Below are 25,969 nucleotides of genomic sequence, written 5' to 3'. Positions count from 1 at the left end.
TTGGGTAGCCCAGTTAAATGACCCTTCGGATCGTCATAATGTTCGAGAATCAAGGCCATCGGGTACGCGCAAATCGATCTTCCCTGCCACCACCAAACCCTAGTAGACCCAACCTTCGCGGAACTGGATACACAGACCAGATGACCCAGAAAGCCCTAAGTTCATGCCCCTTCGGTCGACAGAAGCACCACCAAGCCCACTGGCATGTTTCAAGGACATCTAAAGAGGATAGGAAATCTTTCACAATTCATTCTTCACAGCTCGTCATGATTCCTTTTAGCTGAACGAGGGCCACGAATGGTGAAAATGACCCTGCGATAAGCCACTAGTTCGCCATCCGACGCCTCCAGAATAAGGTGCAGATGCTTGTCGCTCTCCGGACGCGCATTGCGACCCGGCCGTCAAAGGATCTCGGTCGGTGGGATCGTCACAGTGGTCGTTGCAGAGTCCCCAGAGCTGATCTGTAGCTTAGCGACATCGCGCTTGCGGGTGTTGTTGTGCGACGAGGGCTCGCGGTACTGCCACCAGCTGAAGCTGAGATGCTGATCGTCTGGATCGCACTAGTCGCTGGCATCGAGGATGATCTCTCGCCCGGCTCCGACCTCCAGCTCGATTATGCGGCGTCCGGTTTCGCCGTTCACGACTGCGATAGGCGCATGGTTGCCTTGCTCGAACTTGAGAGTTGAGGACCATTTCATGCGCGCGGCGAAGTGCCTCTGGAAGACCTCTCGCCATCGCCAGACTGTGATGTGCGACCCCATGATTGTTCGTCCTTCCAGCGTGTCCACGGTGTCGGCAAAGTGACCCTCTCCAAACCCGGCAGGTCCGTATCGACCACCCCATGAGCCGCACTCGGAATGCTCGGGGTCTGAAAGACCGTTCGAAATCATGTACAGCGGCGATGAAGTATTGCCTTCAGCGATAAACTCTGCATTACGGTATTTGAGCCCTAGTGCACCGCTGGTTTGGATATTGTCCTTGATTCATTCTGGCGTGACCAGCTCGTTGTCCGCATCGCATGGGAAGTGGTAGTACATTTTGGCCGACCTTCCTCCCCACGCTGCGACCGCATACCGGTTGAAGTGATGGACATTGGTAATGTAGAAAAGCTGTAGCCAGTTTCGACGGATCCAAGTCCCTGTGTTGTCCTCGTCGGAAATTGCATATGCGCGGATCTTTCCCACGAACTGCTCGATCTCAGAAGCTGACCGAGTCGCGTTGACATGCCACAGTGCTTGCGCGAGAACGGAAGCACCACCCCAAATGAGCACCCAAAGTGGCTCGTTTGAGCGATCGACAGCATTAACTAGAGGCTTGGAGCCCAAACTGTCCTTCCCCTCGCCGATCGCTTTCATGCCGTATGCGGGTGTGTCCTTCAAATCGCCTGTGCAGTCCCTTTCGCGAAACGTGTCGAGGATGTACTTGTCCCATCCAATATCCGACTCAATAATCTTTGCTCGGCTGCTCCGGCGTAACTTTGCATTGACACACTGCTCGCTGTTGCCAGTGTACACGCCGTTGGTGTTGACCGAGGATACGAGCTTCCAGGCATCGCTTGGTCGTCCTGCTTGACCATCCTCGGCGAGAACTGCTCCAAGAGCAGTGGTAAACCACAACAGGGGTGCGATCTTCAAGGCAAAGTGGATGATCTACGGGACATGAATCAGCCAAGTAGCTGTTGGAATACGGGGGTTTCGAAACTGACCTGGCTTTCAAAGAAGCTAGGAAGAAGAGAGGAAACCAGCGAAGGTGCTTTCCGGTTCATCTCAACCCAACTCCCCCAGGATCGAGGGGTTCTTATAGCCAGAGAGGATTAAAGATCATGTTCACTTCCATGTGCAATGACAACAATTCTTTGCAGGTGGGCGTGATATTGACTCCTCCTTGCATGATTGGCGCCTCTATCGATTTTCCACCCACTCGGCATCGACCTTGTCATCCCTGTCGTCAATCCGATCCAACTCGGTGGTTTCCGCCCCAAAACCCGTGCAGATATGGTACTTGAACTTTCTTGTTGGCACTCTTGCCTGGACCATGTCATCCAGCTCCTCAAAGCGACCGATCCTTTGTCTCGGGGGCCATCAGCCACACCCAGACAGCGGCAACGACCGAATAGGCCCCGTAGATGAATGTCACCGCCCCACCGAGATCAGCCTGCACGTAAGGAATAACAAAGTTGATCGGCACTGAGGCCACGAAGCTGCCCATCAACGCGAGGAAGAGGGTCCGTTCTCGCAGCTGGCCAGTGCCCACCTCGCCCGCAACAACCCAGCAACCGGTCCCCCATGTAAAGCCGTAGATGCAGTATCACAGAATCAGCAAGGCAACAGATACTTCTGCCGCAGTGCTGGAGTAGTTCCCTGCAGTTCCCGTGCTGGTTGCAGCCCCAGTGCCCAGCCATCGTTCCAGCTAGGAGAAAGGCGCCGAGGAACAAGAAAGGCCGCCGACCAATCTTGTCGAAGGTAAGGAAGGTAAAGATATGCACAGCGAAGCTGCATCCAGTCACCATAGGATCGCTTCTCAATGGATCGGGGAACCCAAGCTGCTTAGAAGGTCACGACGAAGTTCCGGATGAACGAGACGCCCTGGGCTTGTTGCAGGGTCTGCACGCTCATGGCGATGATCGTTCGACGCAAGTTAGTTCCTTTGAGCAGTCCAAGACTGAGGTTGCACGGTGGAGCTCGCTGTTAAAGGTCCTGGGCTTTGAGAAGCTCAAACTCTTGGGGAATTGTCTCGGGGTGGTTCCACACAGAGCAGGCGTTTTACGGCCTCGGGAAGGAAAACATAGAACGCCACGTAAACGATGACGATCTACAAATGTGAGGATATAAATAAAGAAAGAACCCTATCCAACTTACAGGTACTGCCACTTGTCTCGCCGAGAGCGAGAGAGGTAAACGACTATTGCTCTAGAAAGACTCTGAGAGAGTTAAAGAAAGTGTAGAGTGCGAGAAATGCACCTGTTTCTTGTCAGTTTACCAAAGCAGACGTGTATTCAATTGCCTTACCGCGAATTCGTGGATGCGAGCACTCTGATAGATAGAGCGGCACACAGTTCGAGGGCAACCCAACCCCAGAGTAAACAATAATTCGACCAACGACGAGCTGTCAGAAAGGGGTCACAGCTGATGCCTTCAAGGTGATACCAATACACATCAACAGCGACATAACCAGAAAGGCATTACGCCGCCCGAGTCTAGACGTAACGATAGGAGCGATGATGCATCCGAGGATAATACCAGCTGACACAGTTCCGGCGCTGACGGATGACTTGTGCGATGGAATAGTGTCCTGTATGTACAACTCCCGCCACAATCGCAATGCAAGCTCGCCGAAGAACCCAAAACGACGCCTTTTCGTGCTCAGCGACATCGCCAACGAGCCAGACGATGCCCAGTCCTCGTACGCCTAATGGCATACGCCAACGAGTTCCGCATCGAAGGGCTCGTTGCGACTACCAGCATCTAGCTCAACGACACCACTCGCCCGGACCTAATGCATGAAATTGTCGACGCCTATGGTGACTCACTACGCAAACTTTAACAGTATGCGACCGGATGGCCAGAAGCTGGGGACATCAAGGAACTTATCGCTTCCGGACGTTTAGACCGATTTGTGGCTATTAACGCCATGTGGGCGGTACTGGTCGCAGCTGGCAATGCACAGACGATGAGAATGAAGCGGTGGGCGACCTCTAGTGTAGATCTTTCAACTAGGGTGTACATACGTTCTTATAATTACTCACCACCTGTCAATATAAGCTGATATGCACCACGCACGAGTCGAGTGCCAGTGCTCCCTCGGGGTCTTCGTCGCAAGATATACAAAGCTACTGTAAGTGAAAAGCGTAGGTGGTATGGATTATTCGGCGACTTTCATGTCTATAATCACGTAATGTATTCACGGCGCGGACTGGAGGCGCCTGCAGATTCTCATGTCGAGGATTTTACACTCTTGCGGTCAAATATATCACGATCACTTCACGCAAACACCAGTTGCCAGCAAAAGAACGCTATTTTAAACAGAAGCCTTGAGGTCCTCCTTGATGAGATCAGCCGCCTTTTCAGCAAGTGCGAAGACAATTGCTTGAATGTTACCCCTTGGGATGAGAGGCATGATACCGGCGTCCACGACACGCAGGTTCGTCGCGCCATAAACCTTCAACCGGCTGTCGACAACTCCGCCGCTCTCGCGGGGCGCCATAGCAGTTGTACCAGTGACGTGATAGTGGGCGACGATGCGGTCTCGTGTCAGTTCCCGGGCAGTATCTAGGTCGTCCACGCGCTTGTCGCTGTGCAGACGGCGTCCGTCTTTCTTGATCAATGACGCCATTGGCTCTGTCGCAGCAAGTGTTTCGAGCCACTGGGTGTGTCTGGCGTGGAGTTCCAGGTCGAGAGGGTGAGAGAAGAACTTGGGGTCGAAGACGGGCGGTGCGTAGGGGTCATTCGAGGTAATGTGGACGTGGCCGCGCGAGAAGGGGCGGTTGAGGACGGAGACTATACTGACGAAACATTCCGGTTCGGTCATGCCGAAGATGCCCCTCGGACTGGGCCCTTTCTCAGGCGTGATCTGGAATGGAGCCAGGGTGTATTGTCCGCTGGGCTCGTTATTGTCTTCTAGTATCTGCCGTAGGATTCGGTACTGAGCTTCGCGACCAGGAAGGCTTGGGTACTGGTAGTCTTCGAGATATTTCCTGAGCAGGCCGTTCAACTCTCCGTCTTTGAGCTCCGTCAGGGCCATGTAAGCTGAAGACAGAGGGCAAACACCAAGAGGACCAGCGCCAGAATGCTGCTGCCAAGCTTCCATGGCAATCTTGGCCACTGCTGGGTCTCGGAGGGCTTCGCCGGATTGTTGGCCATCGGCGATCTCCCAGCTGAAAGGAACGAAGCCATGTTCCTGGAGGTTTTCTCCCACGTTTGCATTGTCAATCATAACCTCGATATCGTGTTGTTTCAACAGCTCAGCACCGCCAACGCCAGACAGCTCTAGTAGCTGAGGGGACTTGACGGCACCAGCAGACAGGACCACCTCAGTGGTAGCGGCAACAGTTCTTCGAATACCGTCCTTGGGAGTAAATTGCACGCCCGTCGCAGTAACCGACCCATCGGGATTCTTCTTCAGCACAATCTTCTCAACAGTGGCCTCGGTAACAACCCGCAGATTCGGGCGGTTTGCAATCTCTTCATTATAATATGCGACACCAGCGTGACTGCGACTCTTATCTTTCGGGTTGATAGTGGCAGGATTGCAAAAGGCACCCTTGGCGACGCCGGACTTGGGATCGCCGGTGAGCTTGTGGTTGAGGTTCTCAAAGACCTTGGGCCAAGCTGCGTTGAACGCGGGAAAAGGGCCGTCACCAAAGGAGATTTGGACTGGGCCATCGCCGCCTTGCAGAGTCTGGTCAATGTAGCCCAGAGAGAGCTGGTCGCGGATTTCAGCGGTGGGCGGCGTGAAAGTCTCGGACTTGCGAAGGTATTGCGATAGAGAGGCCCAGTTCCAGCCAGGGTTGCCGAGTTCTTCCCACGAGTCCACGTCTTTCTTGCTGGGGTAGATCACCATGCCCAGGTTGATGGCTGACGAGCCTCCCAGTGTCCGGCCTCGGGGTTCGGCGATCTGGCGTCCATTGAGTCCGTCCTGGGTAAGGAATCTGGGTTAAGAATAGAGTCGAATATATTATTGAAAAGACTCACCTGTGGCGGACTGGTAATGCACCAGTCAAATTCGGGGTCGAAATAAGTGCTGGAAGCAAGACCAGGAATAGCGATACGAGGGTCCTGAACGCGGTTGCTTCCCGCCTCAAGGACAAGGACCTTGATCGCAAGATCCTCTGTCAGACGGTTGGCGATGACAAGTCCAGCAGTACCACCGCCAACGACGATAAAGTCGAATGATTGCGAGTCCAAGCCATCGAGGGCTGAAGTGTCGGCGGGGTTTTCCATCTTGTCTGGGAACTCAGCGTAGACAAGGAGCGAGCAGGGGCGACGGAGGACGATATTATCGAGGATCCAGCTTCACCCCGACGCGTCCGATGGCAATGCCGGCATGCTTGCACGCCACGTGGGACCATCGTCGGGGAGAAGAATGCACTATCGAGCGGAGTGGCCGAGCCGTGTCGGGGCCGATGAAGCCATCCGCAGCCAATGAAACCCTAACAATGCAGCAACTAGCACAACACGACTAACCCTGACAGGGATGTGGCGAGCCAAGTGTGATAAAGCTCGGACAAGCTCACAGAAACAGCCAGTGAGATTGAATTTCGCAGCCCGGGCGCACGAGTCAAGGTGGAGAGCCAGTACCTTGGAACAGTCGGGGTGTTCCGTGTGGTTGAGACTGACATTGTCTGACAGCTCCACTGCCAAAGGGGCCAGAAACGGCCCTCTGGATTCGTATGATCATGGAAGCGCCACTGGCGGCCCCAAAAGGCGAAAGCCCCCGTCTCGTCTGCTGTCTCTTCCCTGAAGGTTCCCTCGCCAGCCGTCCTGGATGCATCGCGCCAAACAATGAAGACATATGATCTGGACGTGCCTCTGGCGCAGGATCCGACCATTGCGGTCACAGCCCTTGGTAGTCTGGCTACTCTGTCCACCATCTTGAGGTTCGTGTCGTTGCGAATGCGCGGGGTGAAGCCAGGGGCCGCCGAGTACTTGATCCTTGCTGCGCTCGTACGATTGTGAAACGAAGATATATGAAGACGGTACATTTGCTGATTGTGGACAGATTATTGTCTATATCTTCATCGCAATTCAATGGATCTGTAAGAGCCGCGATTGATTGATTATGATCAATGCTGATATCTTCCAGTGTCCGTTGCCGGGGGTGCTGGCAGACATGTCACTGAGGTCGATCCAGCCTCCGTTGTTGTCACGCTCAAGGTAATCCAGTTCAATCCGACTGTTTTTCTGCGTCCAATGCCGACCGTTTGGGTTTTTTTAGACCATCCTTCCTCTCGAAGCGCTGTACGGCATCGTCATGTCCCTGGTGAAGACGTCCATCATGGTCTTCTATCTGAACATCTTCGGCACGAAGCGATCGTTCCGGGTAAGCGTTGCCATCACCATGACGATTGTCTGGCTCTGGGCCATCAGTGTTGTGCTCGAGACCCTGCTCCTCTGCCGGCCTCTGGCATTCAACTGGGACACGACCATCCCCGGCGGAGGATGCGGTAACCGCAATGCAACATATGTCGTGGCAGGAACTCTGAATCTGGTGACAGACTTGATGGTCATGGCCTTGCCGATTCCGCATATCTGGAAGCTGCAGCTGGGTGTGGCCAAGAAGATTGCCCTGAGTCTTGTATTCTGCATGGGCCTTTTGTAAGTCAGGTCTGCCCTGCTTTCCAGTCCCAGTGCTAATCTTGTCCAGCGTCTCAATCATCAGTATTGTCCGACTGGTCGCGTTGATGGCCATCGACTTCAATGACATTACGCATTCCGTACAAATGGGCGTTCTTTGGACAGTGACTGAGCCAGAGCTCGCCATTCTCTGTGCCAACATGCCCGTCCTCAAGCCCGTCCTGTCCCGCATGTTCCCCAAGCTGTTCTCTACACACCAGAGGACGTACAATCTCTCCGACCCTCAGGCTTTTGAGCGTCTCGGTGGGAGTGGGGGCTACTCGCTCAACCGTGTTGGCCGGAACCCTCTGGAATCGACGAATATCTATGTCGGAGACGACCACCTCCAGAGCAAATACACGACTGCCACGACGAGGAGTATGGACCAAGAGTCACGAGAGTCTGATCAGCAGCGTCTCCGGGATCATGAGCAGGATATGCCTGGAATCGCTGTCACTCAGAACTTTGACATTCGGTACGGCAACAGGTAATGGTGTGATCAAAATATATCCTACTTGAAGATCAGTCTATCTGGGCATCTAAAAAGAAACTATATTCACTTTAGACCAACAGCTCTTGCAGTCAACCTCTACTTCAATGTCCTGTCTATAGACTCAAATCGTTTGGCAGTGTTGTTGTCTTCTCAGCCTGCGCTCAACCACCACAGCAACAACAACACAAGCCCTCTCTCCCTCTCTCCCTTCGTTCTTTTCTTCTTTTCTTTCTCTCTTTCTCCATTCAACATAACACGAACTTCACACTCTCTCTACCCACACTCCTTAACTACACCCTTTTCCCTCTTCGTGGGCCACATTGCCCACCGCTTGAAGCAGCAATGGCTCACCAAGACCCTCCTTCGTGAGATCACTTCCAACACTCTTTACCAAACACGAGAGTTGGCTAACTTTCCAATCTCATGGGCAGACAGGGAACCACACCCGACACTGCAAACGATCCTGCCCCTGGAGCCTTCAATGCCAACGACAAATGCGCAGTGTGCAAAAAGGGGCCGAGCCCGACGATGCCCGCGCTGCCAGAGTTCCAGCTAGCTACTGCTTTCAAGCCTGCCAGGCCGTGGATTTTCCCACTCACAAGCTCCTTTGCAAACAGTTCGCTGCAATGCCTCCCTGACCCGGAGAAGACTACAAACGAGCTATCTTCTTCCCCGTGGATGAGCGAGTACAATGCACGATTTGGATCGAGTGTCCGATGAGGTACATTGAGGTTCGCCCATACCTCGGCTACGACAAACCTATTTCTTGCAAAGTATGCGCTAGATCTGGTCATCGATCTATGACTCTGCACGCTCCGGATGCCTTCATGGTGGATGGGTCAGAGATCAGTTGGAGCATTATCGAGTCGGTCGGCCCTCAGATGGCACGTCCTTGGGGAATGCGTGGCCCTATGGTCGCAGTGACCTCGTGGACTTCCGCCGCCTCCTTGCCTATCTGAAAACTCACGATGCTGTGTGGGGAAAGGCAAAGATCCCCCCTACCCCTAAGCGCGTCTACGAAGCCACTCGCGCCGTCAAGATACGATGCGATGACGTGTACGCCGCTTCTGGGGTGGAAGTCTGTGTTGCCGTGAATGTGGACAAGGCGAAGCTGATTTCGTTGGGTGATGGTGCTATGTCGGAAATCTCCTCACGCCTTGGAATGCCGATCCGGCTTTGGAAGTATCCAATGGTCCCAGCGCCGTGCCACTGCTGACAACAAACTTTTCCATGTGTTCAAGCATGCCTATGATATGGACAACAAGCTCGTCAACCACAAGACTGTCGAGCTGATCACTTGGGAAAGGATGGTCAAGCATTGGGAGGCTTACGGTACTGGCCCAGTAGAGACATTAATCGGCCCCTGGAGATGTTGGTCTAGTTCATTTTCTCTATCAACGCACTGGCTACGATAGCTCAGGGTATTTTCGCTTCATGTCTTTGCGACAGTAGCTAGTTTGGAGACACAGCACAGTTTGCCTGAATCAACCACGCAGTGCCCCTAAATGGACTGATATTTCCCTGGTCCCGACTCATAGCAGCGCTGACAAGACCACCCATGCTCGACCTTTGTCAGTTTCTCGTACCACTTCGCAAGCAAGGTAATCCACTAAACCTCGTAAATCGGACTTGATGGTCTGCACATTGGACACAGAAAGCTACGGAAAAGAATAGCATCAGGGCTGTCTACGCCACCCAACAGACGCGCTCTTGGACCATGTTGCCGAAGTCAGAGTCCGTTCACGTTTTGGTTAATCGCAATTACGGCATCATTCCTTATACCAACGGCAATCGCAGTGGTTTGGCCCCCATGTGTGATCTCGTCTTCCAAGACCACCAGGGTATACTATGGAAAGGCGCTAGATCTGCAGGTTCTTTTATTGGCGCCATTCGACGTTGCAACTTCCTGCACGTGGGTCACGTCACGGTCACTTTTAGCCCCTGATTCCTTATAAATTAATGGCAGCTCATGGCCTGGTCAAGCTCATAAGACAGCCATCAAGATGCAGCAAACTGTCGTTGCGACTGCATTGCTTGCCGGGTCTGGTACCCAGGCCCTGGCGCCATTGAAGTTTTCCCAGGACGGGACCTTTCAGATATCCATCTTTGAGGACCTTCATTTTGGAGAGAGTAACAGCCCCTCGTCAAGTGCGTACCGTGAGGACGGTGAGCTAACGTGGCGACAGATGCATGGGACTCGTGGGGTCCAGAGGCCGACCGCAACTCGGTCAAAGTCTTGAATCAGATTCTCGACAACGAAAGTCCTGACCTAGTTGTCCTGAATGGGGATCTGATTACCGGCGAGAATGGCTTTCTGGAGAATGCGACCGTGTACATCGATCAGATTGTCGGCCCTCTGGTTGATCGCGATCTGACCTGGGCTTCGACATATGGGAACCACGACCACCAGTTCAATCTGTCTGCGCATGAAATCCTGGAGCGCGAGCAGCAATGGCCGAATGCGCGTACGCAGAGTGTGGTCTCTGGCCGAGATGCTGGCGTGTCCAACTACTACCTGCCAGTGTATGGCTCTGGCTCCGAGGCTGTTCCGAAATTGCTTCTTTGGTTCTTCGACAGTCGCGGCGGCGCATACTTTCAAGAGCGCGATGAAGGAGGAGTCGATGTCCCTCAACCAAATTGGGTCGATAGCAGTGTGGTCGATTGGTTCAAGGAGACCAGCCAAGCCATAACGACTCAGTACAACAAGACCATCCCGTCTCTCGCTTTTGTTCATATCCCAACCAATGCCTTCTGGGCTGCTCAGACTGTCGACGGAATCGACGAAAACAGAGAACCCGGAATCAACGACGACTATCCCCTTGCGCAACAAGCCCAGGGGTGGTGCGAAGACGGCACGAACAGCGACGAATGCTCGTACGGTGGACAGGATATCCCCTTCATGGAGGCCTTGGCCGCGACAGAGGGAGTACTCGGGCTCTTCTCGGGACATGATCACGGTGATACCTGGTGTTATAAATGGGACGCCCAGATTTCCGGCATGAGTGTCAAGGGGAATGGCATGAATCTCTGTTTCAACCAGCATACCGGGTATGGAGGATACGGCAGCTGGATTAGAGGATCGAGACAAGTGCTGGTATCCGAATCTGCCCTGGATCAGAGAGAACTAGAGACCTGGATCCGGCTGGAGTCGGGGGATGTTGTTGGGGCTGTCTCGCTGAATGCAACATACGGCGAGGATCTGTATCCTGCTACCCCCAACGACATGACCTAGATCTTGCCATGTTATCGAGTCCACAAACTCACGAATAAACGGAGAACACGAAGGGTCGTTTATTATTGTAGAGGGTATCCGAGTCGTAGCGCTCAGAAATCAACTTGCGCCATGTAAATGTTCTTTTGCCGTTCATCTCAATGGCTGGCTAAACTAGATTGTTAGTAGTTGTAGGAACCTAATAAGAAGTGTCAACCATGTATAGAGATTATATACACAGCAGCAACATCAGTAGAACACTTGTTATCAGTATAAAGAAATTCTGTACCATGGTTACCAGTGCAGCTTGCCAACCCACGATAGACATCAGAAATCGATGGGTGGCATTGCCTCAGGGCCAGGATTCCCCTGGCTGAAGGTAAGAATAAGAATACTACAAGGAAAATTAATATGCCGTCAGTAGTCAAAGAAAGACATATCGACTCACTAATGAGGCTTCAGACTTTGACGCTGCAGCTGGCTTCGCCTTTAACATTCCCTTCCACTCAGAAAGCTCTCCTCGGGAAGAAGGATTTGATAAGAGAAATAAAAGGGGTGTAGTGATAGTGCTATAGGTACCCCTTGCCGGAAACGAAAAGGTAATATCGCCTTGGGGTTTATTGAGCCCTGATGGCTCGAAAAGAGTAAGAATAGCCAAGTACTGCTAAGGGAATCGTCCAGCTTGAACCGTCGCAATTTCAAATGCTGCTTTTCCCTCGAGGTTCCGGGTTTCCGGGTCCGCTCCGTGTCTTAGAAGATAATGTACGCATGATGCATGTCCGAAGTAGGTGGCTAGATGCAGTGGGGTTTGGCCGTGGTTGTCCCTGGTATCTGTATACATCCCCTCGCGGAGAGAAAAATCGATGAACCAAGAGTTACCGCGTCGAGCAGCAATGTGAAGGACTGTTTCGCCCTCGATATCGGTGCTATCTGCGAGGTGTAATGCGGTTGATCCTAATGTTGTCACAGCGTTTATATTGGCACCGCATCGAAGCAAGAAAACAACGGCCTCGGTGACCTCCCCGCGCAGTATTGTGGAGGGCGGTCATACCCAGGCCGTCGCCTGTATTAGTATCAGCGTTATATTGCAGGAGTATTTGCAAAGAGGCGATATATTTATAGGAGGCTACTAGTCTTAGTAGAGGGCTTACTCCACCATTATACATTCGCGAAGAAAGCATATAGCTCGCGCAGCGGGTTACGTTACTCGCCACCACGATGTGTAGAAGAGAAGGAGGTCCGTCATCCGCAAGTTGTAGGGTTCAATGAGCCGCAAAGTGCGTCCGTAGGAAGAACAACCAGGTACTAAAAGCTGCCGTGTTGTTTGCCACAAGTCAATTGAATATATGATTTAGTGAGACCCCTGCTGCCTCGGCCCTTTCTATGTGCAATAGGAGTGCGTTCACGGCGTACTAAAGGAATGGAAAGTGAACGCATATCTCGTTGTCCCCGTAGTCAGATACGAGCTGGTTTTTAAGAGGTTTATTATCTGGAGATTAGCCAAGTACAAGTATCTCGGGCCTCTCGGTAACGTCTTCAGTACCCCTTCCAATTTTGCTCTTCTTCTCGTCAAGAGCGATATCTCCGTTCCTAAACTCTCGTGCCCCGCGCTTTTCAAGTTTTGGATTCGAATTCACGTAGTCCCAAAGCTCCCTGTTGTCAAGATAGGCAATGCATGATTCTGCCAAGTGACCGTGCCAGGCTTCCAGCCGATCATTCGGGGGGCCGTTGTATAAGATGGATTGTCCACCTTGGATCAGAAACTGCTCTACAGTTCCATGAATGAATCCAAAGTAGGCAATTTCGCGATGGACCGGCCTAGATATGTGGCCGTAGACCTTCCGGATGTGCATCACTTGTAGTAGCCCACGCGATCTGCTGCGCACCAGCCGCATAATCGGCCGTTGGCCTGAAATATAGGAGTCGGACGTCACCCAGGCATCGAGGGCCAAAGCCGGGCTTATACTGTCCAAGCTCAGAGCAAAATATAGTTCGATGGGTGAAAGTCGCCGTTTTGAACATAAAACCCATTTCAGGATTTGCAAGGTATCAACCCTCCCTGAGGCAGACAGCCCTGCGAAAACCTGGTTGAACAACTCATTCAGGCCCGACGGCACGGTGTTGAGGATTTCGCGCTTTCTGGCGATTGTTTCTCCGGCTTCTTCAGCCTGCAGTATCATCTCTGTCACCAGCACGACCCACGGAAAGACGCCCGACGCTTTTTCTGCCTAACCAACCACGAGACCTCGTTAGGATACCAAATCCGACGCCCTACTGAATCTGTTCTGCACATATGTTGAAATATCCGACGCGTTTTGGTGCTCAACCCATATTTGTGGACAGTCCGGGAGGGATATCGAAGGGTAGTAACGACTGGAGAGACACAGACTAAAAAGTCCCTCTTGCGCAAGGTTGCTAAAGTAGTCGAGTATTCTTCTGAGCTCTGATTGGTCTCCTTCATCGAGCGCATTGAGATAGATAATAATAGGATGGAGTGTCCCTGTGGGCCGTCAAGTTTGAAGAAATCCTGTTAAGTCATACAGTTTCCATTTCTACCCCTCCTGATTTTTGTCGATCTTCTCCTGATATATGTCATTCAACCGAGACCGCCATTTGTATCTTTGCTGCGCAACTGGTGAAGGACTGATCGAAGAAGACCAGTGAAAGATTTCTCAAGCGTAGAGCCTGATCTATGATGGAAGTATACTGCAATCAACGCACCTGTTCCATGGCGCTAATATTCAAGTACGTCAAAAGCATGCTTCATTAAAGTCGACTTGCCGGCGCCAGCGTTCCCTTTTAACCAGATAAAACAGTGCTTCCCGTTGAGCTAATTGATATATTCCGGTGTGGTCGGTAACTCGATAGCTTGACGGCGCAAATCAATCTCTTCGAATGCCAGCGATTAGAGTGCCCCCTTTCCTTTATATGATTAGCGTCGAGGGTCATATGAAGCGCAAACTTGGTAATTGCGCTCGCGGATGTATACCTATACCTAAACTAGCATTGTGGTCTACCACATATGTCAGTTGCCTACTAATTGCCAAGCTCGGGACTGTATTCAGGCCTGCACGCAACCTCTGTTATGATGAGATTCTGAATTTGTTGAGTCATGCGGGTCGCGGACAGTTTGTTCAAAAAGTCCTTCAACTCTCCAATAATTTCGCGACATCCAGGATCTTCCCCTTTTGGTAGGGAAAGGGTACATGTCCATATGATTAGCGTTGATATGTTGTGCGCGCTCTCAAGGATCATCAAGTGAGGACGAGAAGTCTGGGATGGCCTGATAGTTTGGTAAAAATGAGACTACTTGTTCTCAGATACAGACTCGAGCTTCATCGTACCTTTCCTATTCAACCCCCTTATGCCCGCTATACCACGGGACTCCTGAAAGTCCGCACTTCAGATAAAACTGGGCGTTTGTTCAGACTTCGGACTGGTACAGTATAACGTATGTCAGTGGCGCGCTAGTTGGTCTGTTCGTCACACGGAAAAAAGCCGATTGTGCCTGCGAAATGTGGAGCGCCAGGAACACCGATGACGTAGCAGCGACAATGATATCATCAGCCCGCAGCCCTTTTGGCATCTTAAGTACTCGCACAGTCAGCTCGCGTCTGGCGGTGCCACACTTGATGATGACCCTCAAACACGACTCTACACGATAGCATGCTTTCAGACGACCAACCAGACGAACTCGCATGTTTCGATGTGACCAAGGAGCGAGAATTCTACAGGTGAGAAGTCAGTGCAGTGCCGCTCTAAGGACGTTGCTGACTCACCAAGATACCTCCCGCGCGGCCACGCCTCGTTTCCCTTTGCCCCCTTCGACGACTCGAGTCGAAATTCCTTCGTTCCCACCCCATCGAGCGATAATGTCCTGACATCGCTGGCCCAGCTCGGGGCCATGAGGTTGGGCGCCGAGCGGGCAATCATCTCGCTTTTCGGACCTACGCACCAATACATTCTCGCCGAAGCGACGGGATCGCCCACCGGCGACGAAATCCGCTTGGGATGCTGTGTACTACCGATAGGAAGTGGTGTTTGTATCGAGGTTGCAGATTTGCCGCTTTCACAGCCTTCGGATGATCCGGCCATCGTTAATGGCGCGCTTGTTATATCGGATGCTAGAGACAGCCGGTACATAAAAAAGCACAGTCTCGTTAACCGGCTTCTCAATGCACAGTTTTGCGCTGTGGTGCCGATTATGACCCCTCGGGGAAGCACAATAGGATCGTTCGGTATCTTCGATGCCCAGCCTCGCCAATCCGGGTTGGACGAATCGTCAATAGAGTATATGAAGCATATGGCGGCGACGGTCACGGAACACTTGGTCATCCTACAGTCGCAACACCAGAACAGACAGGCCCAGCGAATGATATACGGGTTAGGAAGCTTCGTGGAAGGCAAGTCCACCATCCGTGATTCCTGGCTGGAGTCTCAAAACCAGGAGGCTGCAACCGGGCGAACGGGCGAGATGGTCGAAGGGCAGTTGAATGAGGAGCAGCAGCAACTTCAAGAAACAGAAAAGCAAACGCGGCCGCTTCCCCATCGCCCCGCGAAGGAAAAAAAGGATTTAGAAAGCCACAGAGACGAGAAGACAAGCGGGAGCCACAAGGCAACGTTTCGAGCATCTAACTCCGGAGATAAACTGCCCGACGACAGCACCCCGGCATCATTCCAGAGGATCTTCTCTCGGGCCGCGAATTTGGTTCGTGAGTCTATAGAAGTGGAGGGGGTCGTTTTCCTGGATGCGCGAATCGAGTCATTCGGTGGCCTCGTGGGGTACGAAGCCACGGCGGAGAGGACGAGGTCGAGCAGCGAGGACAGCACAGATTCAGAAAGCGGCGGCAGCTCCTCACCTCCCGTGCCTTCCCCTCCCAACCCGGAGGACGACACCACCACCTGCCGGATTTTGGGTTCATCCACGACACAGTATTCGACCATCAACGATCGCAATGATCGCAACGATCGCGCTCAAGCGCCCCCCAATGCCTATGCTGTTCGCGAGGTCGTGCTAAAGGCGATCATGAATCGGTATCCTCACGGCAAGATCTTTAACTACACTCAGGACGGCTCGTTATCCGATGACAGTAGCGCCAGTTCGGGAACACAGGGGTCAGAGGGAAGCGAGAGAAGACAAAGGCGGAAACACAGGCAGGATGCTCACGATCTGCACAAAGCGCTCGGGGGTGCCCGCAGCATCACTTTCCTTCCTCTCTGGGACTCACACAAGTCGAGATGGTTGTCAGGTGTGCTTGTCTGGACAAATACGCCCAAGCGTGTCTTTACAGCAGAGAACGAGCTCGCTTATCTTCGCGCGTTTGGCAACAGTGTCATGGCCGAGGTACACCGACTTGACGTGGAAATGGCTGAAAAGGCCAAGGCGGACCTCGTCACCAGTATCTCTCACGAACTGCGAAGTCCCCTGCATGGCATTCTCGGAACGGCTGACATCTTGAGCGACACGGCCATGAATGCGCTGCAACAAGGAATGGTCCATACTATCGAGTCTTGCGGGCGGACATTGCTCGATACAATCAACCATCTGCTAGACTTTACCTATATCGACAAGTTCAAGCAAGATCCAAAGCTGAAGAAGCGGCACCGCCGCAACACTGGCGATGGAGATTCTCATGGTCGATCAAAACTGGAGCGAAATCCCCCGAGCAGCAGTGGGAATGTCTTTGAGGACGTACAGTTAGACTCTGTGCTCGAGGAAGTCGTGGAGAGCGTCTTTGCTGGTCACAGTTTCTACCACCACCCTCGCGCTCGGCATCGACATTCGGGGAATGCAGACGCGTCTCAGGTTGTCCATCAGCGAAAGGGGGTTACCATTATCTTTGATATCCAAGAGGCCGCAGAATGGAAATTCTTCACCCAGGTTGGGTGCTGGCGCCGCATCTTGATGAACGTCTTCAGCAATGCGCTCAAGTACACCTCGCAAGGTTATATTTACTTGGGGCTGAAGGCAGCCGAATCACCCCGTCCCGACAGCCGTGATTCCAACGGGTCCCCGGAGCCTAATGACCAGTACGTTGTCACTCTTACTGTCAAAGACACAGGGCAGGGCATCGGCACAAAGTTCCTGCGAAACAGGTTATTCACACCCTTTTCGCAAGAAGATACACTGGCTCCGGGTAGTGGACTCGGACTATACATTGTCCAGAAAGCACTTCGCTCGCTCAAGGGCTCCGTTGAGGTCAGCTCCGAAAAAGACAAAGGCACTGAGATCTCCATCGGGGTGCCGCTTAAACTTGCCTCACTACCAGATACATCCGATGGATCCTCTTCGAACGCGGCATATGGCTTGATACGGAAGGAAGCGTACGGAAAAACCATTGGCTTGTTAGGGTTTGGCTCCTCGCTTGAGTCAGACCGCGATGTCACACTGTACAAATCGTTAAAGCGGGTGTGTGAGGACTGGTTCCACTTTACGGTCAAGACAGTGTCTCTCCACGGTGACCGCGATCCGTGCGATTTCTACCTGATGGTGCACACTGATCTAGATGGACCGGACGCCCGACGCAACCAGCAGTTCCACATCGATCAACTAGACGGGCTATCCCCTCTCATTGTCATTTGCCAGTCCCCCGAAGCTGCGCACAACATGTTTGCACAGACAATGACGAAGAAGCATGAGCAAAAATCGGTTGTCGAATTTATTAGCCAACCTTGTGGGCCTCGCAAACTCGCAAAGACATTGGAGCTTTGTATCAGGCAGCAACATGGCGAGGGCACCCACGGAGAGGAGGAAACTCGATGGGTTGAAGTACCAGAGTCGTCACATCTGCCTCTAGATATCGATACTAGAGATGCGCCGGGCGACAGGATGAAGATCAGCAAGCGGCCTACGTTGGATAAGTTGGGAAGCCAGGATAGCCAGGAACTCGGTACCTCAGCTAGCAGTTCACGCCGCGAAAGTCACGCAACACCAGACGTAGAAAGTCCTCCGGAGGATATCACACCATGCGCGTTACTGGTGGAGGACAACCCGCTCAACTTGAAGATCCTCGTCACGTATGTGATGAAGGAAGGCTGGGATTGCGAGACAGCAAGGAATGGGCTAGAAGCTGTTGAGAAGGTCCGAGCAAATCCAGGAAAGTTCATCCTGGTCATCATCGGTATGCTACCCCTTTCCATTCTCTATTTTGATTTATGCTAACAAGCCAGACATCTCAATGCCCATCATGAACGGCTTCAAAGCCAGCCGAACGATCCGCCAGGAAGAGCGGGCATACTTTGACGAGCATCCTTCTTCAAAGCCCCGCTGGTACCCGACGAAGATCACGGCCTTGACTGGACTGGACAGCGAAGCTGCCCAGAAGGAGGCGTTTGCATCTGGAATTGATACATTTTTGACGAAACCGATCAAGCGGCAGGATATACGGTCTCTGCTTGAGGGGTGTCACCCATGATTTAATATCCCTGTGAAAAACGCTACACGATTGTAAATTCTTGCTTGTACATATTGTATTACTAATTAGCCTTCTTGGAGCATTTAAGATCTACGCATCTTGCATTGATTCTTTTAAGGGGTTTCTAGCCAGTTTTTATACGTCAAAGTCGCCTCTTTTGAGTGTTTATTTACTGTGGTTGAGGCTTAGCCTGTCACTGGGGATTACTGGGCAAGGTCTGCTAGTTTTGAAAAGCGCTGAAGTTTGCCATGCCCGAAACAGTAGCGCCTTCAGAGCACCTGAAACAGGACACTTTCCAGGGAGACCGGGTTTGGCCACTGCCTAAGTCCAGATCATTGCTTTTTTTTTTTTTTTTTTTCGAGCAATTTTGCGTATTCGCATTGCTTAAAACTAGAGAAGAATCTTCTTGGCCGCTTTTAGATTCCCTATATCTTTCGTAAGCAGTCGCCGTTTCCGCTTAAGCAGAGGTTGATAGTACCCTGTATAAGCTCGATCCTTGCATCAATGGGGTAACAAGTGACCACAAGAAAGCATGAAAGAAAGAAGATACAGTCCCTTGTTATAGACTCTCGCTGCTTCTGATCGTGCTGGTTGATTGCCTACCAGTCTTTAAAAGACGGTTTACGTTGCTTTTCGATACAGAGCGTAAACTGGTCGGCACGCTAGCATTCATTGCATATAGCAAATATGACGTTGAACATATCCCTGCTATATGCCTCTCTACTATTCGTGAGATTCTAGGTACGGGCCAAGCAGTTATGGCTACCTCTAAAACCCTGAAAGGGACACGAATCCTTGCTAAATATCCACCAATTATGATATCACGACGGTTAACCAGTCTCGAAGCCGTTGGCCGCTTGGTTGATAATAGTATATTTGAACAATAGCCAGCATCGCGCCAGCAGGCCAAATATATTAAAAGAAGCCTTTAATTTTATTTACTCGTGTGAACTATGCTCCCTGGAGCCCTTACTGCGCCAGGAAAGTAATCAACGACTAGCTACAATCTCTCGTTTGGACAACTTGGTTAGGGACTTTGACCGTATCCTAGGCTCCCCGAAAGCGTGTCTCCACGACGAGTTGCTGAGACAATTCCTCCACCAAGAAAGCATTGTTGATGCAAGGGTGCCTCGACTTTACAGCCATTCTTGAAATCGGTTTGACTGACAAACATATGATAGTTTCCTTCTAGCCCTACTGCCAAGGCATTAGGTCTAAGTAGATTAATGAGTCACCTGTTTCAAGAGGGCTGCTACAGAGTTGCTGGTTGTATTGAACATGAAATTTACATAGTATTGTATTTATATTACAGTATCGAGCTTATGCATACGTCTATTTTGGTCCATCCACAGGTTTCCCCAAAAGAAGGATGTCGCATTACGTTAACTACTCCAATCAGCTAGCGAAATGATCTATATTGAGGGGCAGTACATACGTAGTACGTGATCTCTCGCGATTTGAAGCAAACTCGTGCATCAGGTGGGGTCGTGCATTGGGCGGTGAAAGCCAGTAAGACAAAGAGGAGCTACCCCGCCCACGATCCATCTTTCTCTATAAGGCAGACACCGATCCACAATTTCCTTCCGATTGAACTAAACTCCATCAGAAAGTTCATCACATTATAATCCCTTCGAAATGCCTGCACCGCCTCAGGCAGAAATCATTGATGGCATTAAGACCTTCATCCCACTCGGTACAAATTTAACCTCCTTTATGTAAAGAGCACGACTGATAAATGTCTCAGAGAATAATCCTGATGTCCTGAAACTTCTCTGTGAGAATCTCCAGATCTCATGGGATCTCGACTTTCATGACATTATCTCAACCTCTCCAGCATTCCTTCAAGAGTGCTATTTCCGACCCTGTCACGCCCTTATTGTCCTGGCGGACCGGCCTATATATCAAGCTGCCCGCTCAGCAGTTAATCCAACCATATCAGAGTACAAAGGTTCAGGTCCTAATGAACCAGTTATATGGATGAAACAGACTATCGGCCATGCTTGTGGGCTGATGGCTCTCCTGCACGTAGTCTTCAACCTGGAAGGTGGCCGATATGTGCGCCCCGGCACGGCAATAGACGCACTCCGTCAACAAGCTATTCTTCTTGGGCCCACAGAGCGAGCGCAGTTGCTGTATGACTCCAGTTTTCTTGAAGAGGCGCACATGGATGCGGCATCGCGTGGATCTTCGAATGTCCCCTCACCTCGAGAGGATAATCACCACCATTTCTTGGCCTTCGTGCAGAAGGATGGGAAAGTGTGGGAGTTGAATGGAGGGATGAATGGACCCTTATTCCGAGGAGTACTCGGTGAAGGGGAGGATCTCTTAAGTGAGCGAGGGCTGGAGCTCACTGCGCAAGACTTCTTGATTGTGCTGAACAGACTGGATGCGATGAGATGAGTATCGTCGCAATCACTGGGGCTGACGCTGTGGCACAAGGTTGACCATGAGATTTCTCATGATGAGAAATATAGCTTCGAGAGGCTCTCAGTTACATTATCATCATTGTATCTGGGTCGTGGAGCAATATCCAATAAAAAGGGACAGTGAAACCGTTAATGGTCTGTCCACCGCTCGAGAAAACGTTCAAGTAACAGCAGTTACGTGGCGACTTGATACAGTTGTTCTCGTAATTGCCTTTACCAACAAACACACGCTGATTGTTTCTCGGCCCCACTACCAAGAGCTTAGCCTGAACATTTTATTCAGCCAATATCTCCAGGTGCGGATAGCCGTGATATTTCTAAAAAAAACAGGCACAAAAAATATGATATTATTGAATACGAAAAGAATAAGAGGCGTTCTTTCTTTTCTTTTTTTCTTTTTTTTTTTCTTCTCTTTTTAATCTCGATATGAGCAACATGCATTCCGTAGAGCAAGATACTTAATAAAGCTGTGCTCTGATCTACGGTGTGTCTCATTGGGTGGCCGGCAGGCCGCCTATCTAAGAGAACTAGCTTACTAAATTTTAACTAAGCAAAGATGAGCCCCTAGGGGCAGGCGGTACCGGATGGCAGTATGCTCCGACAGCTGATCACCGCTCCCGGCGGAGCTATTTCCGCGGGAGATTCACATCACACAGTAGCTTGGATCCACAATGGGCCAATGGAGTCACTCCTGACCCCTGTATCCACCTCCGCAACGATCGGTGGTCGTGGCGCGCTGGAATGGGCGAAAAACCTGCCCCATTTTGCCAAGTATCTACCACCCGCTAAATATTGGTATGCTCTTTCTTTCTGTCAAAGGGAGCCCGCCAAAGGAGAACCGAATTGTCCAGCACGATCGCAATGGGAACTCGAGGGCTTGAGATAGTGCGCTTCCGCAGGCGCTATTACATTCGCTATCACCGGCTCGACAGCTACTTCGAGGGCCTTGGCGCCAAAATTATCGCAAGCATCCCCACCGATCCGAAGGAATACCATAGTACGCCGTGAGGGACTATCCGTGCCTTACATTATACTAAAGATTTGCAGAATGGCTCGAGTCGATGCGAGCCGAGTATGCGGCCAGGGAAAATGCCCTTGAAAGTCATGTCTACGAGATTCGCGATGGCTTCAAACCCGACTATTCGCAGTTTCGCGAGTTCCGGACGCTTCCTTCCGAGTTCCCGCGGCTGGGTAACCATGTTGAGTACTTTCATGTTGAGTACTCTTACATCATCAATCTCGACTATGAAGTCTTTACCATGGACCACAGCATACATTGGAAGTTGGGAAATATCCCGCGCCAGGACGAACTATGGCTTCGCGCTATTGTAGACAGCATTTATCCGGACAAGCTTACCATCTCCCTCGATGTCTGCCCGGAAGAGCATATAGCCTCGCCAGCTTTGGAGCTTCCTGAGCGGAACCGAAAGATTGAATACAACTTTCGCCTTGTGACCCCGAGGACATACCTTACGGAGGCGCGAAAGGCGTTTCTCACATTCATTATGGCTAGTACGCTTATTCAGTATAAGGACGAGATCATCAGATTTGGGATGGAGTGGAGCCCGGACTCGTTTCCTTTCCGCGAGTTGGCATTTGCTCTCGTCTCAATTGCGTCTAGTCAGGCCACATTCCACTCTTTTCCCGCTCAGCGGTGTAACCCTCGAACTTGCGAAATGTCAGACTGCAAGTTAAACCACTTACCCAAGTCACCTGGATGGCTTGACGAAGAGTGGGCTGGTGATAGCGCTCCGTTGCTGGAATTTGGCTCCCCGTCCCACCGACCGGGCGAGCCTCCAGGGGCGTCACCCACGGAGACAATGTACTGGCTCGAGGATGTGCTTGTTAGCCTTGTACTGGTGATTGATGGAGAGGCCATCACAAAGGCCGTTACTTGGGGCATTGAGCAGGGACGCGCCAACTTTCAGATTGTTGTCCTGTCGCTCTTTAAAGCGGCCTTTGCAGAGGTCTCCTTCGGTGACGACGAGAAACCTTTCGTTAAAGTTAGTGGTACTGTCAATCTCTCACCTCTGCGCGCAGATTATTGTGTGAGCACACATCCGCGCATGCGACCAGAGCTGAAACCTGGGATGAAAATACGGCATCAGCGCGGTGAGCTTATTATAAACACGAACTGCACAGGGACAAGGCGAAGACTCCAGAGTCTGTTCCCCGGGCTCGCGGCGCTCGCCAACTTCTTCGAAGTCGCCGCGAGCCGCCGCGCAGCATCCAAATCAGCAGGCATTCTCCCGCCGGAGCTGTATGATCTGATTCTGGATTTTGTCGACTATTATACGTGGAAGACGTGCTTGCTAGTATCGACAGTATTTCGTTCCCGGTGCCTCCGCAAGTACAGGCTTGACGATCGGATGAGGATCGTGGCAGGGCCTTTTGTAAGGCTGCAAAGGCACCACAAGGAGCGTCTGGTGTCCTTCGACTTCGAAAATATGCAAACGGGCGAGATCCTTCCGATGATGCAGGATCCACGTTGTATATGGACGGAAGAGTATAACTGGATGCCAGTCATTGGCCGCGACAGAAAAGCACTCATGTTAGACATCGTCATCCAGTTTATGCCGGCGGGGGATGTGCCAGTGGAGGCTGACAGCGATGATGAATGCATGAAGTCTTTTGGCACATGACGCTCGCGTGAGCTGGAGAAGCCTGAGTGAGTCAGTCCAAACGCCAAATTAGGCTATTCATCCCTCCAAAATTGCAGCGGAGAATTGTGAGACCGAATGCTGTAAGCATGTGAAACTGTGACTGCCTGCTGTCGTCGCGGCAAAATCCTAGGACTGCGACGCGACATGTACCTTATTGCCCTCTGTTATGAAATATGCATGCACAGGGGAAGAAGGGCAGAACGAGGCTGTATCAGCTACACATACGTAGCCTACTAAGGAGCGGATGCCAAGGTTTCTCTCGTCTGGGCACCGTGCCCGGGATTATATCACGGTTATTGTCAGTGCCAGATGGGGCATACTAGCGTTTGGAACAGTACGAACATAGCCTTCGTCCATGGTGTCGTCTTTCAGGAGGTTATTGAGTAGAGTAAGGGCTGGCTTCATCTCGTCGATCGATTCCACCTGCCACACTAAATGTAGCCGGCGGACCTGAGAGGTGCAAGTATTATACCCGTAAATCATCTTCTTAAGATACGGAATGGCAGCTGCGATTCCATATCTGCTAGCGATTACGATTATACTTCCATATTGACTGACGTCTTCGCTCGTGCCATGAGGGCCAGTAAAGAGGGCCAAAAAGGAAACCGAGCTTTGCACAGCAGCAGGGGCATAGCGAAGAAGAGTTGCAGTAAGACCATAAAGTGGCTGCACCAGGAGCTCCATAGTGTCCTGGGTACACTTAGACCACGATGTGACCGTAAGCGGATGCGTCTGCGTCCATGACCAGAGACTAACTGATGGCATCCAGAGGTTGATATACTGTCCCGCCTCTACTTTCACCGGCCTTGGTAAGATAAGGCGAATATGGGCAACTTTCACATCCGGAGGTGATAACGTGTCAACATGTCCATTCCGTTTCACAGCGCCCTCCTTGTCCTTTTTAGGATCACCCACAGACGCCGCCATGCGAGCTTCCCTCACGCTGAATGACACAATAGCCCGTGGGGCACCACGCCCTGTGAACAGGCCATTTCGGTATAGGAGGGTTATCAGCTGTACAATTAAGTTCACTCCAAAAGTACCCAACGCGATTAAAACATATGCTCTTATGGACTGATTCTGTGATATATGCTGCCAGGTGCCGTAGACAAAAAGTCCGGCCAGAACCTGATGTCCTCGAAGAAATATCTCATAGGACCATTGACGAAACCGTGGAATAGAGATCAGGACAAGAACACCCAGGGAAACCGTAGCCTGTTACCATTTAGTTGAATTAGGATGGTATGTTAGATATCATACAAGCATAGTGAAGAGGTTTTGAAGTTCACGGAGTGGAAATGTAAATCCCTTGGCTTGAACCGCCATAATGACATGAAATGACAGCAAGGCAACAGCCATCCAGCCAGTTACACGGTGGATCCTACAGCAAGTACTCCACTTTATGCCTAGAAGATCAGCTAGGTGGCTAATGTGGATCGTGTGACAAAGGGAAGATCATGTTGACTAGAGCGAGCTTGGCTGCCTGGTGGCCAGCGCCAGTCAATGACTTCATTCTATAAAAGACAAGAAATATGTTGGCTGCAGCGTATAAGGCGTGAAACAAAACGTCAGCTCGGGTCCAGGGTCCTAGAAACCAATGCCTATGAACCAGAAAGGGGAGTGCCAGATGTCGAGAGAAGAAAACAGAGACGGAACCCTTCCAGCTGGCAAGGACAGAGAATGTCCGGACAAAAGTAAGACCAGCAAAGATACCACCAACAGCAATGGCGTAAACGGTTAACGAGTCCATAGTCTTCCTGAGATGAGAGACTTCGCGCTAACAATATAATGGCAAGAAGAATGGATCTAGGAGAAGGGCGTGCAAAGCAAATAGATTTAATAGTAATACGTACAACCACAGTGGACAGCCTTGTACGCCACCGCTCTTGTAAATCAAAGCATTTTCTTTTTATGTATAATAAGGTCCTCTGTAGCGAATTGGGACCCGACAGGCCTATAGTGAAGTATGGAAGTGGATAAGTTGATGCTATTCAGAGACCGCCGCCGGCGGGAGCTAACTACCTAATGCTGACTAAGAACTGAGTCATCAGGGATGACCGATATAACGTAATTCCCGGGTGACCCGTACTTCCCGGGTCATCCGTGCACACGCCTTAAAACTAGATGCTTGATCAACTTTAAAGTAATATACCACTGCCAAAAGTAATTTAAATTGCAGAAACTAAAAGCCAAAACGAGTAGGACAGCTGGTTCTCTTATGTCCCTGAATATTACATTCTGAACATCTTGGTGGAGCACGTTCAGGTACACCTAAACTTTGAGGAGCACCTTCGCTGGTACCCCCCCCTCTTGCTTCTATCTCCTCATTTCTGGACGAAATTAGATCCCTGGCTTCCTGAAATGAAAGACCTTCTGTACAAGCCATCTGGCGTTTGGATCGGCTCTTTTTCTGCCTATCATTCTCTATAG

At 51.2% G+C, this 25,969-nt stretch overlaps 10 protein-coding genes across 10 annotated transcripts; 5 read left to right on the top strand and 5 right to left on the bottom strand.

Moving 5' to 3' along the window:
- Positions 1 to 305: 305 nt before the first annotated feature.
- Positions 306 to 732, bottom strand: BDV17DRAFT_268823 (uncharacterized protein). Its single transcript, XM_073758510.1, has one exon. It carries the CDS (start codon positions 691 to 693, stop codon positions 469 to 471), a length of 225 nt encoding a protein of 74 aa, XP_073613490.1. The 5' UTR covers positions 694 to 732; the 3' UTR covers positions 306 to 468.
- A 125-nt stretch (positions 733 to 857) lies between these two features.
- On the bottom strand, positions 858 to 1,754 carry BDV17DRAFT_268821 (uncharacterized protein). Its single transcript, XM_073758509.1, has 2 exons — positions 1,706 to 1,754; positions 858 to 1,649 (listed from the first exon to the last, which is right to left on the bottom strand). The coding sequence occupies exon 2, from the start codon at positions 1,353 to 1,355 to the stop codon at positions 984 to 986; it is 372 nt and encodes a 123-aa protein (XP_073613489.1). The 5' UTR covers positions 1,356 to 1,649; positions 1,706 to 1,754; the 3' UTR covers positions 858 to 983.
- Positions 1,755 to 3,458: 1,704 nt separating this feature from the next.
- BDV17DRAFT_268818 (GMC family oxidoreductase) lies at positions 3,459 to 5,996 on the bottom strand. Its single transcript, XM_073758508.1, has 2 exons — positions 5,691 to 5,996; positions 3,459 to 5,634 (listed from the first exon to the last, which is right to left on the bottom strand). The coding sequence occupies exons 1-2, from the start codon at positions 5,937 to 5,939 to the stop codon at positions 4,018 to 4,020; spliced, it is 1,866 nt and encodes a 621-aa protein (XP_073613488.1). The 5' UTR covers positions 5,940 to 5,996; the 3' UTR covers positions 3,459 to 4,017.
- A 504-nt stretch (positions 5,997 to 6,500) lies between these two features.
- On the top strand, positions 6,501 to 7,822 carry BDV17DRAFT_293229 (uncharacterized protein; the record flags this gene model as incomplete). The annotated part of the gene is made up of 5 exons (XM_073762547.1): positions 6,501 to 6,662; positions 6,718 to 6,754; positions 6,802 to 6,872; positions 6,934 to 7,313; positions 7,363 to 7,822. The coding sequence occupies 5 exons, from the start codon at positions 6,501 to 6,503 to the stop codon at positions 7,820 to 7,822; spliced, it is 1,110 nt and encodes a 369-aa protein (XP_073613487.1).
- Positions 7,823 to 9,533: 1,711 nt separating this feature from the next.
- On the top strand, positions 9,534 to 11,070 carry BDV17DRAFT_149353 (metallophosphoesterase family protein). Its single transcript, XM_073754453.1, has 2 exons — positions 9,534 to 9,954; positions 10,011 to 11,070. Exons 1-2 carry the CDS (start codon positions 9,828 to 9,830, stop codon positions 11,054 to 11,056), a joined length of 1,173 nt encoding a protein of 390 aa, XP_073613486.1. The 5' UTR covers positions 9,534 to 9,827; the 3' UTR covers positions 11,057 to 11,070.
- Positions 11,071 to 12,531: 1,461 nt separating this feature from the next.
- On the bottom strand, positions 12,532 to 13,215 carry BDV17DRAFT_293226 (uncharacterized protein; the record flags this gene model as incomplete). Its single annotated transcript, XM_073762546.1, has 1 exon — positions 12,532 to 13,215. One exon carries the CDS (start codon positions 13,213 to 13,215, stop codon positions 12,532 to 12,534), a length of 684 nt encoding a protein of 227 aa, XP_073613485.1.
- Positions 13,216 to 14,746: 1,531 nt separating this feature from the next.
- Positions 14,747 to 18,766, top strand: BDV17DRAFT_268805 (hybrid sensor histidine kinase/response regulator). The gene is made up of 2 exons (XM_073758507.1): positions 14,747 to 18,156; positions 18,206 to 18,766. The coding sequence occupies exons 1-2, from the start codon at positions 14,940 to 14,942 to the stop codon at positions 18,448 to 18,450; spliced, it is 3,462 nt and encodes a 1,153-aa protein (XP_073613484.1). The 5' UTR covers positions 14,747 to 14,939; the 3' UTR covers positions 18,451 to 18,766.
- Positions 18,767 to 20,036: 1,270 nt separating this feature from the next.
- On the top strand, positions 20,037 to 21,195 carry BDV17DRAFT_149322 (putative ubiquitin carboxyl-terminal hydrolase isozyme L3). The gene is made up of 2 exons (XM_073754452.1): positions 20,037 to 20,143; positions 20,195 to 21,195. The coding sequence occupies exons 1-2, from the start codon at positions 20,086 to 20,088 to the stop codon at positions 20,848 to 20,850; spliced, it is 714 nt and encodes a 237-aa protein (XP_073613483.1). The 5' UTR covers positions 20,037 to 20,085; the 3' UTR covers positions 20,851 to 21,195.
- A 542-nt stretch (positions 21,196 to 21,737) lies between these two features.
- BDV17DRAFT_299568 (uncharacterized protein) lies at positions 21,738 to 23,824 on the top strand (the record flags this gene model as incomplete). The annotated part of the gene is made up of 2 exons (XM_073763896.1): positions 21,738 to 21,873; positions 21,924 to 23,824. The coding sequence occupies 2 exons, from the start codon at positions 21,738 to 21,740 to the stop codon at positions 23,516 to 23,518; spliced, it is 1,731 nt and encodes a 576-aa protein (XP_073613482.1). The 3' UTR covers positions 23,519 to 23,824.
- Positions 23,576 to 25,289, bottom strand: BDV17DRAFT_299567 (ferric reductase family protein; the record flags this gene model as incomplete). The annotated part of the gene is made up of 5 exons (XM_073763895.1): positions 23,576 to 23,646; positions 23,860 to 24,372; positions 24,451 to 24,754; positions 24,800 to 24,932; positions 24,985 to 25,289. The coding sequence occupies 5 exons, from the start codon at positions 25,287 to 25,289 to the stop codon at positions 23,576 to 23,578; spliced, it is 1,326 nt and encodes a 441-aa protein (XP_073613481.1).
- Positions 25,290 to 25,969: the final 680 nt, after the last annotated feature.

This window comes from Aspergillus undulatus, assembly GCF_047715775.1.
Source record: "Aspergillus undulatus strain CBS 261.88 unplaced genomic scaffold BDV17scaffold_40, whole genome shotgun sequence".
Taxonomy (NCBI): Eukaryota; Fungi; Ascomycota; class Eurotiomycetes; order Eurotiales; family Aspergillaceae; genus Aspergillus; species Aspergillus undulatus.
The sequence above is the reverse complement of the archived record's forward strand: the minus strand, read 5'-3'. Positions and strand labels throughout refer to the sequence as shown.

Excerpts from the sequence above, each read along its gene's own strand:
- BDV17DRAFT_149322 (XM_073754452.1), top strand. The coding sequence starts at position 20,086 with ATGCCTGCACCGCCTCAGGCAGAAATCATTGATGGCATTAAGACCTTC. Across the intron at positions 20,144-20,194 it reads TAAGACCTTCATCCCACTCG|AGAATAATCCTGATGTCCTG; the intron begins GTACAAATTTAA and ends TAAATGTCTCAG.
- BDV17DRAFT_268821 (XM_073758509.1), bottom strand. The coding sequence starts at position 1,355 with ATGAAAGCGATCGGCGAGGGGAAGGACAGTTTGGGCTCCAAGCCTCTA.
- BDV17DRAFT_268818 (XM_073758508.1), bottom strand. The coding sequence starts at position 5,939 with ATGGAAAACCCCGCCGACACTTCAGCCCTCGATGGCTTGGACTCGCAA. Across the intron at positions 5,635-5,690 it reads GCATTACCAGTCCGCCACAG|GACGGACTCAATGGACGCCA; the intron begins GTGAGTCTTTTC and ends TTCCTTACCCAG.
- BDV17DRAFT_268805 (XM_073758507.1), top strand. The coding sequence starts at position 14,940 with ATGAGGTTGGGCGCCGAGCGGGCAATCATCTCGCTTTTCGGACCTACG. Across the intron at positions 18,157-18,205 it reads GTTCATCCTGGTCATCATCG|ACATCTCAATGCCCATCATG; the intron begins GTATGCTACCCC and ends CTAACAAGCCAG.
- BDV17DRAFT_268823 (XM_073758510.1), bottom strand. The coding sequence starts at position 693 with ATGGTCCTCAACTCTCAAGTTCGAGCAAGGCAACCATGCGCCTATCGC.
- BDV17DRAFT_149353 (XM_073754453.1), top strand. The coding sequence starts at position 9,828 with ATGCAGCAAACTGTCGTTGCGACTGCATTGCTTGCCGGGTCTGGTACC. Across the intron at positions 9,955-10,010 it reads GGACCTTCATTTTGGAGAGA|ATGCATGGGACTCGTGGGGT; the intron begins GTAACAGCCCCT and ends ACGTGGCGACAG.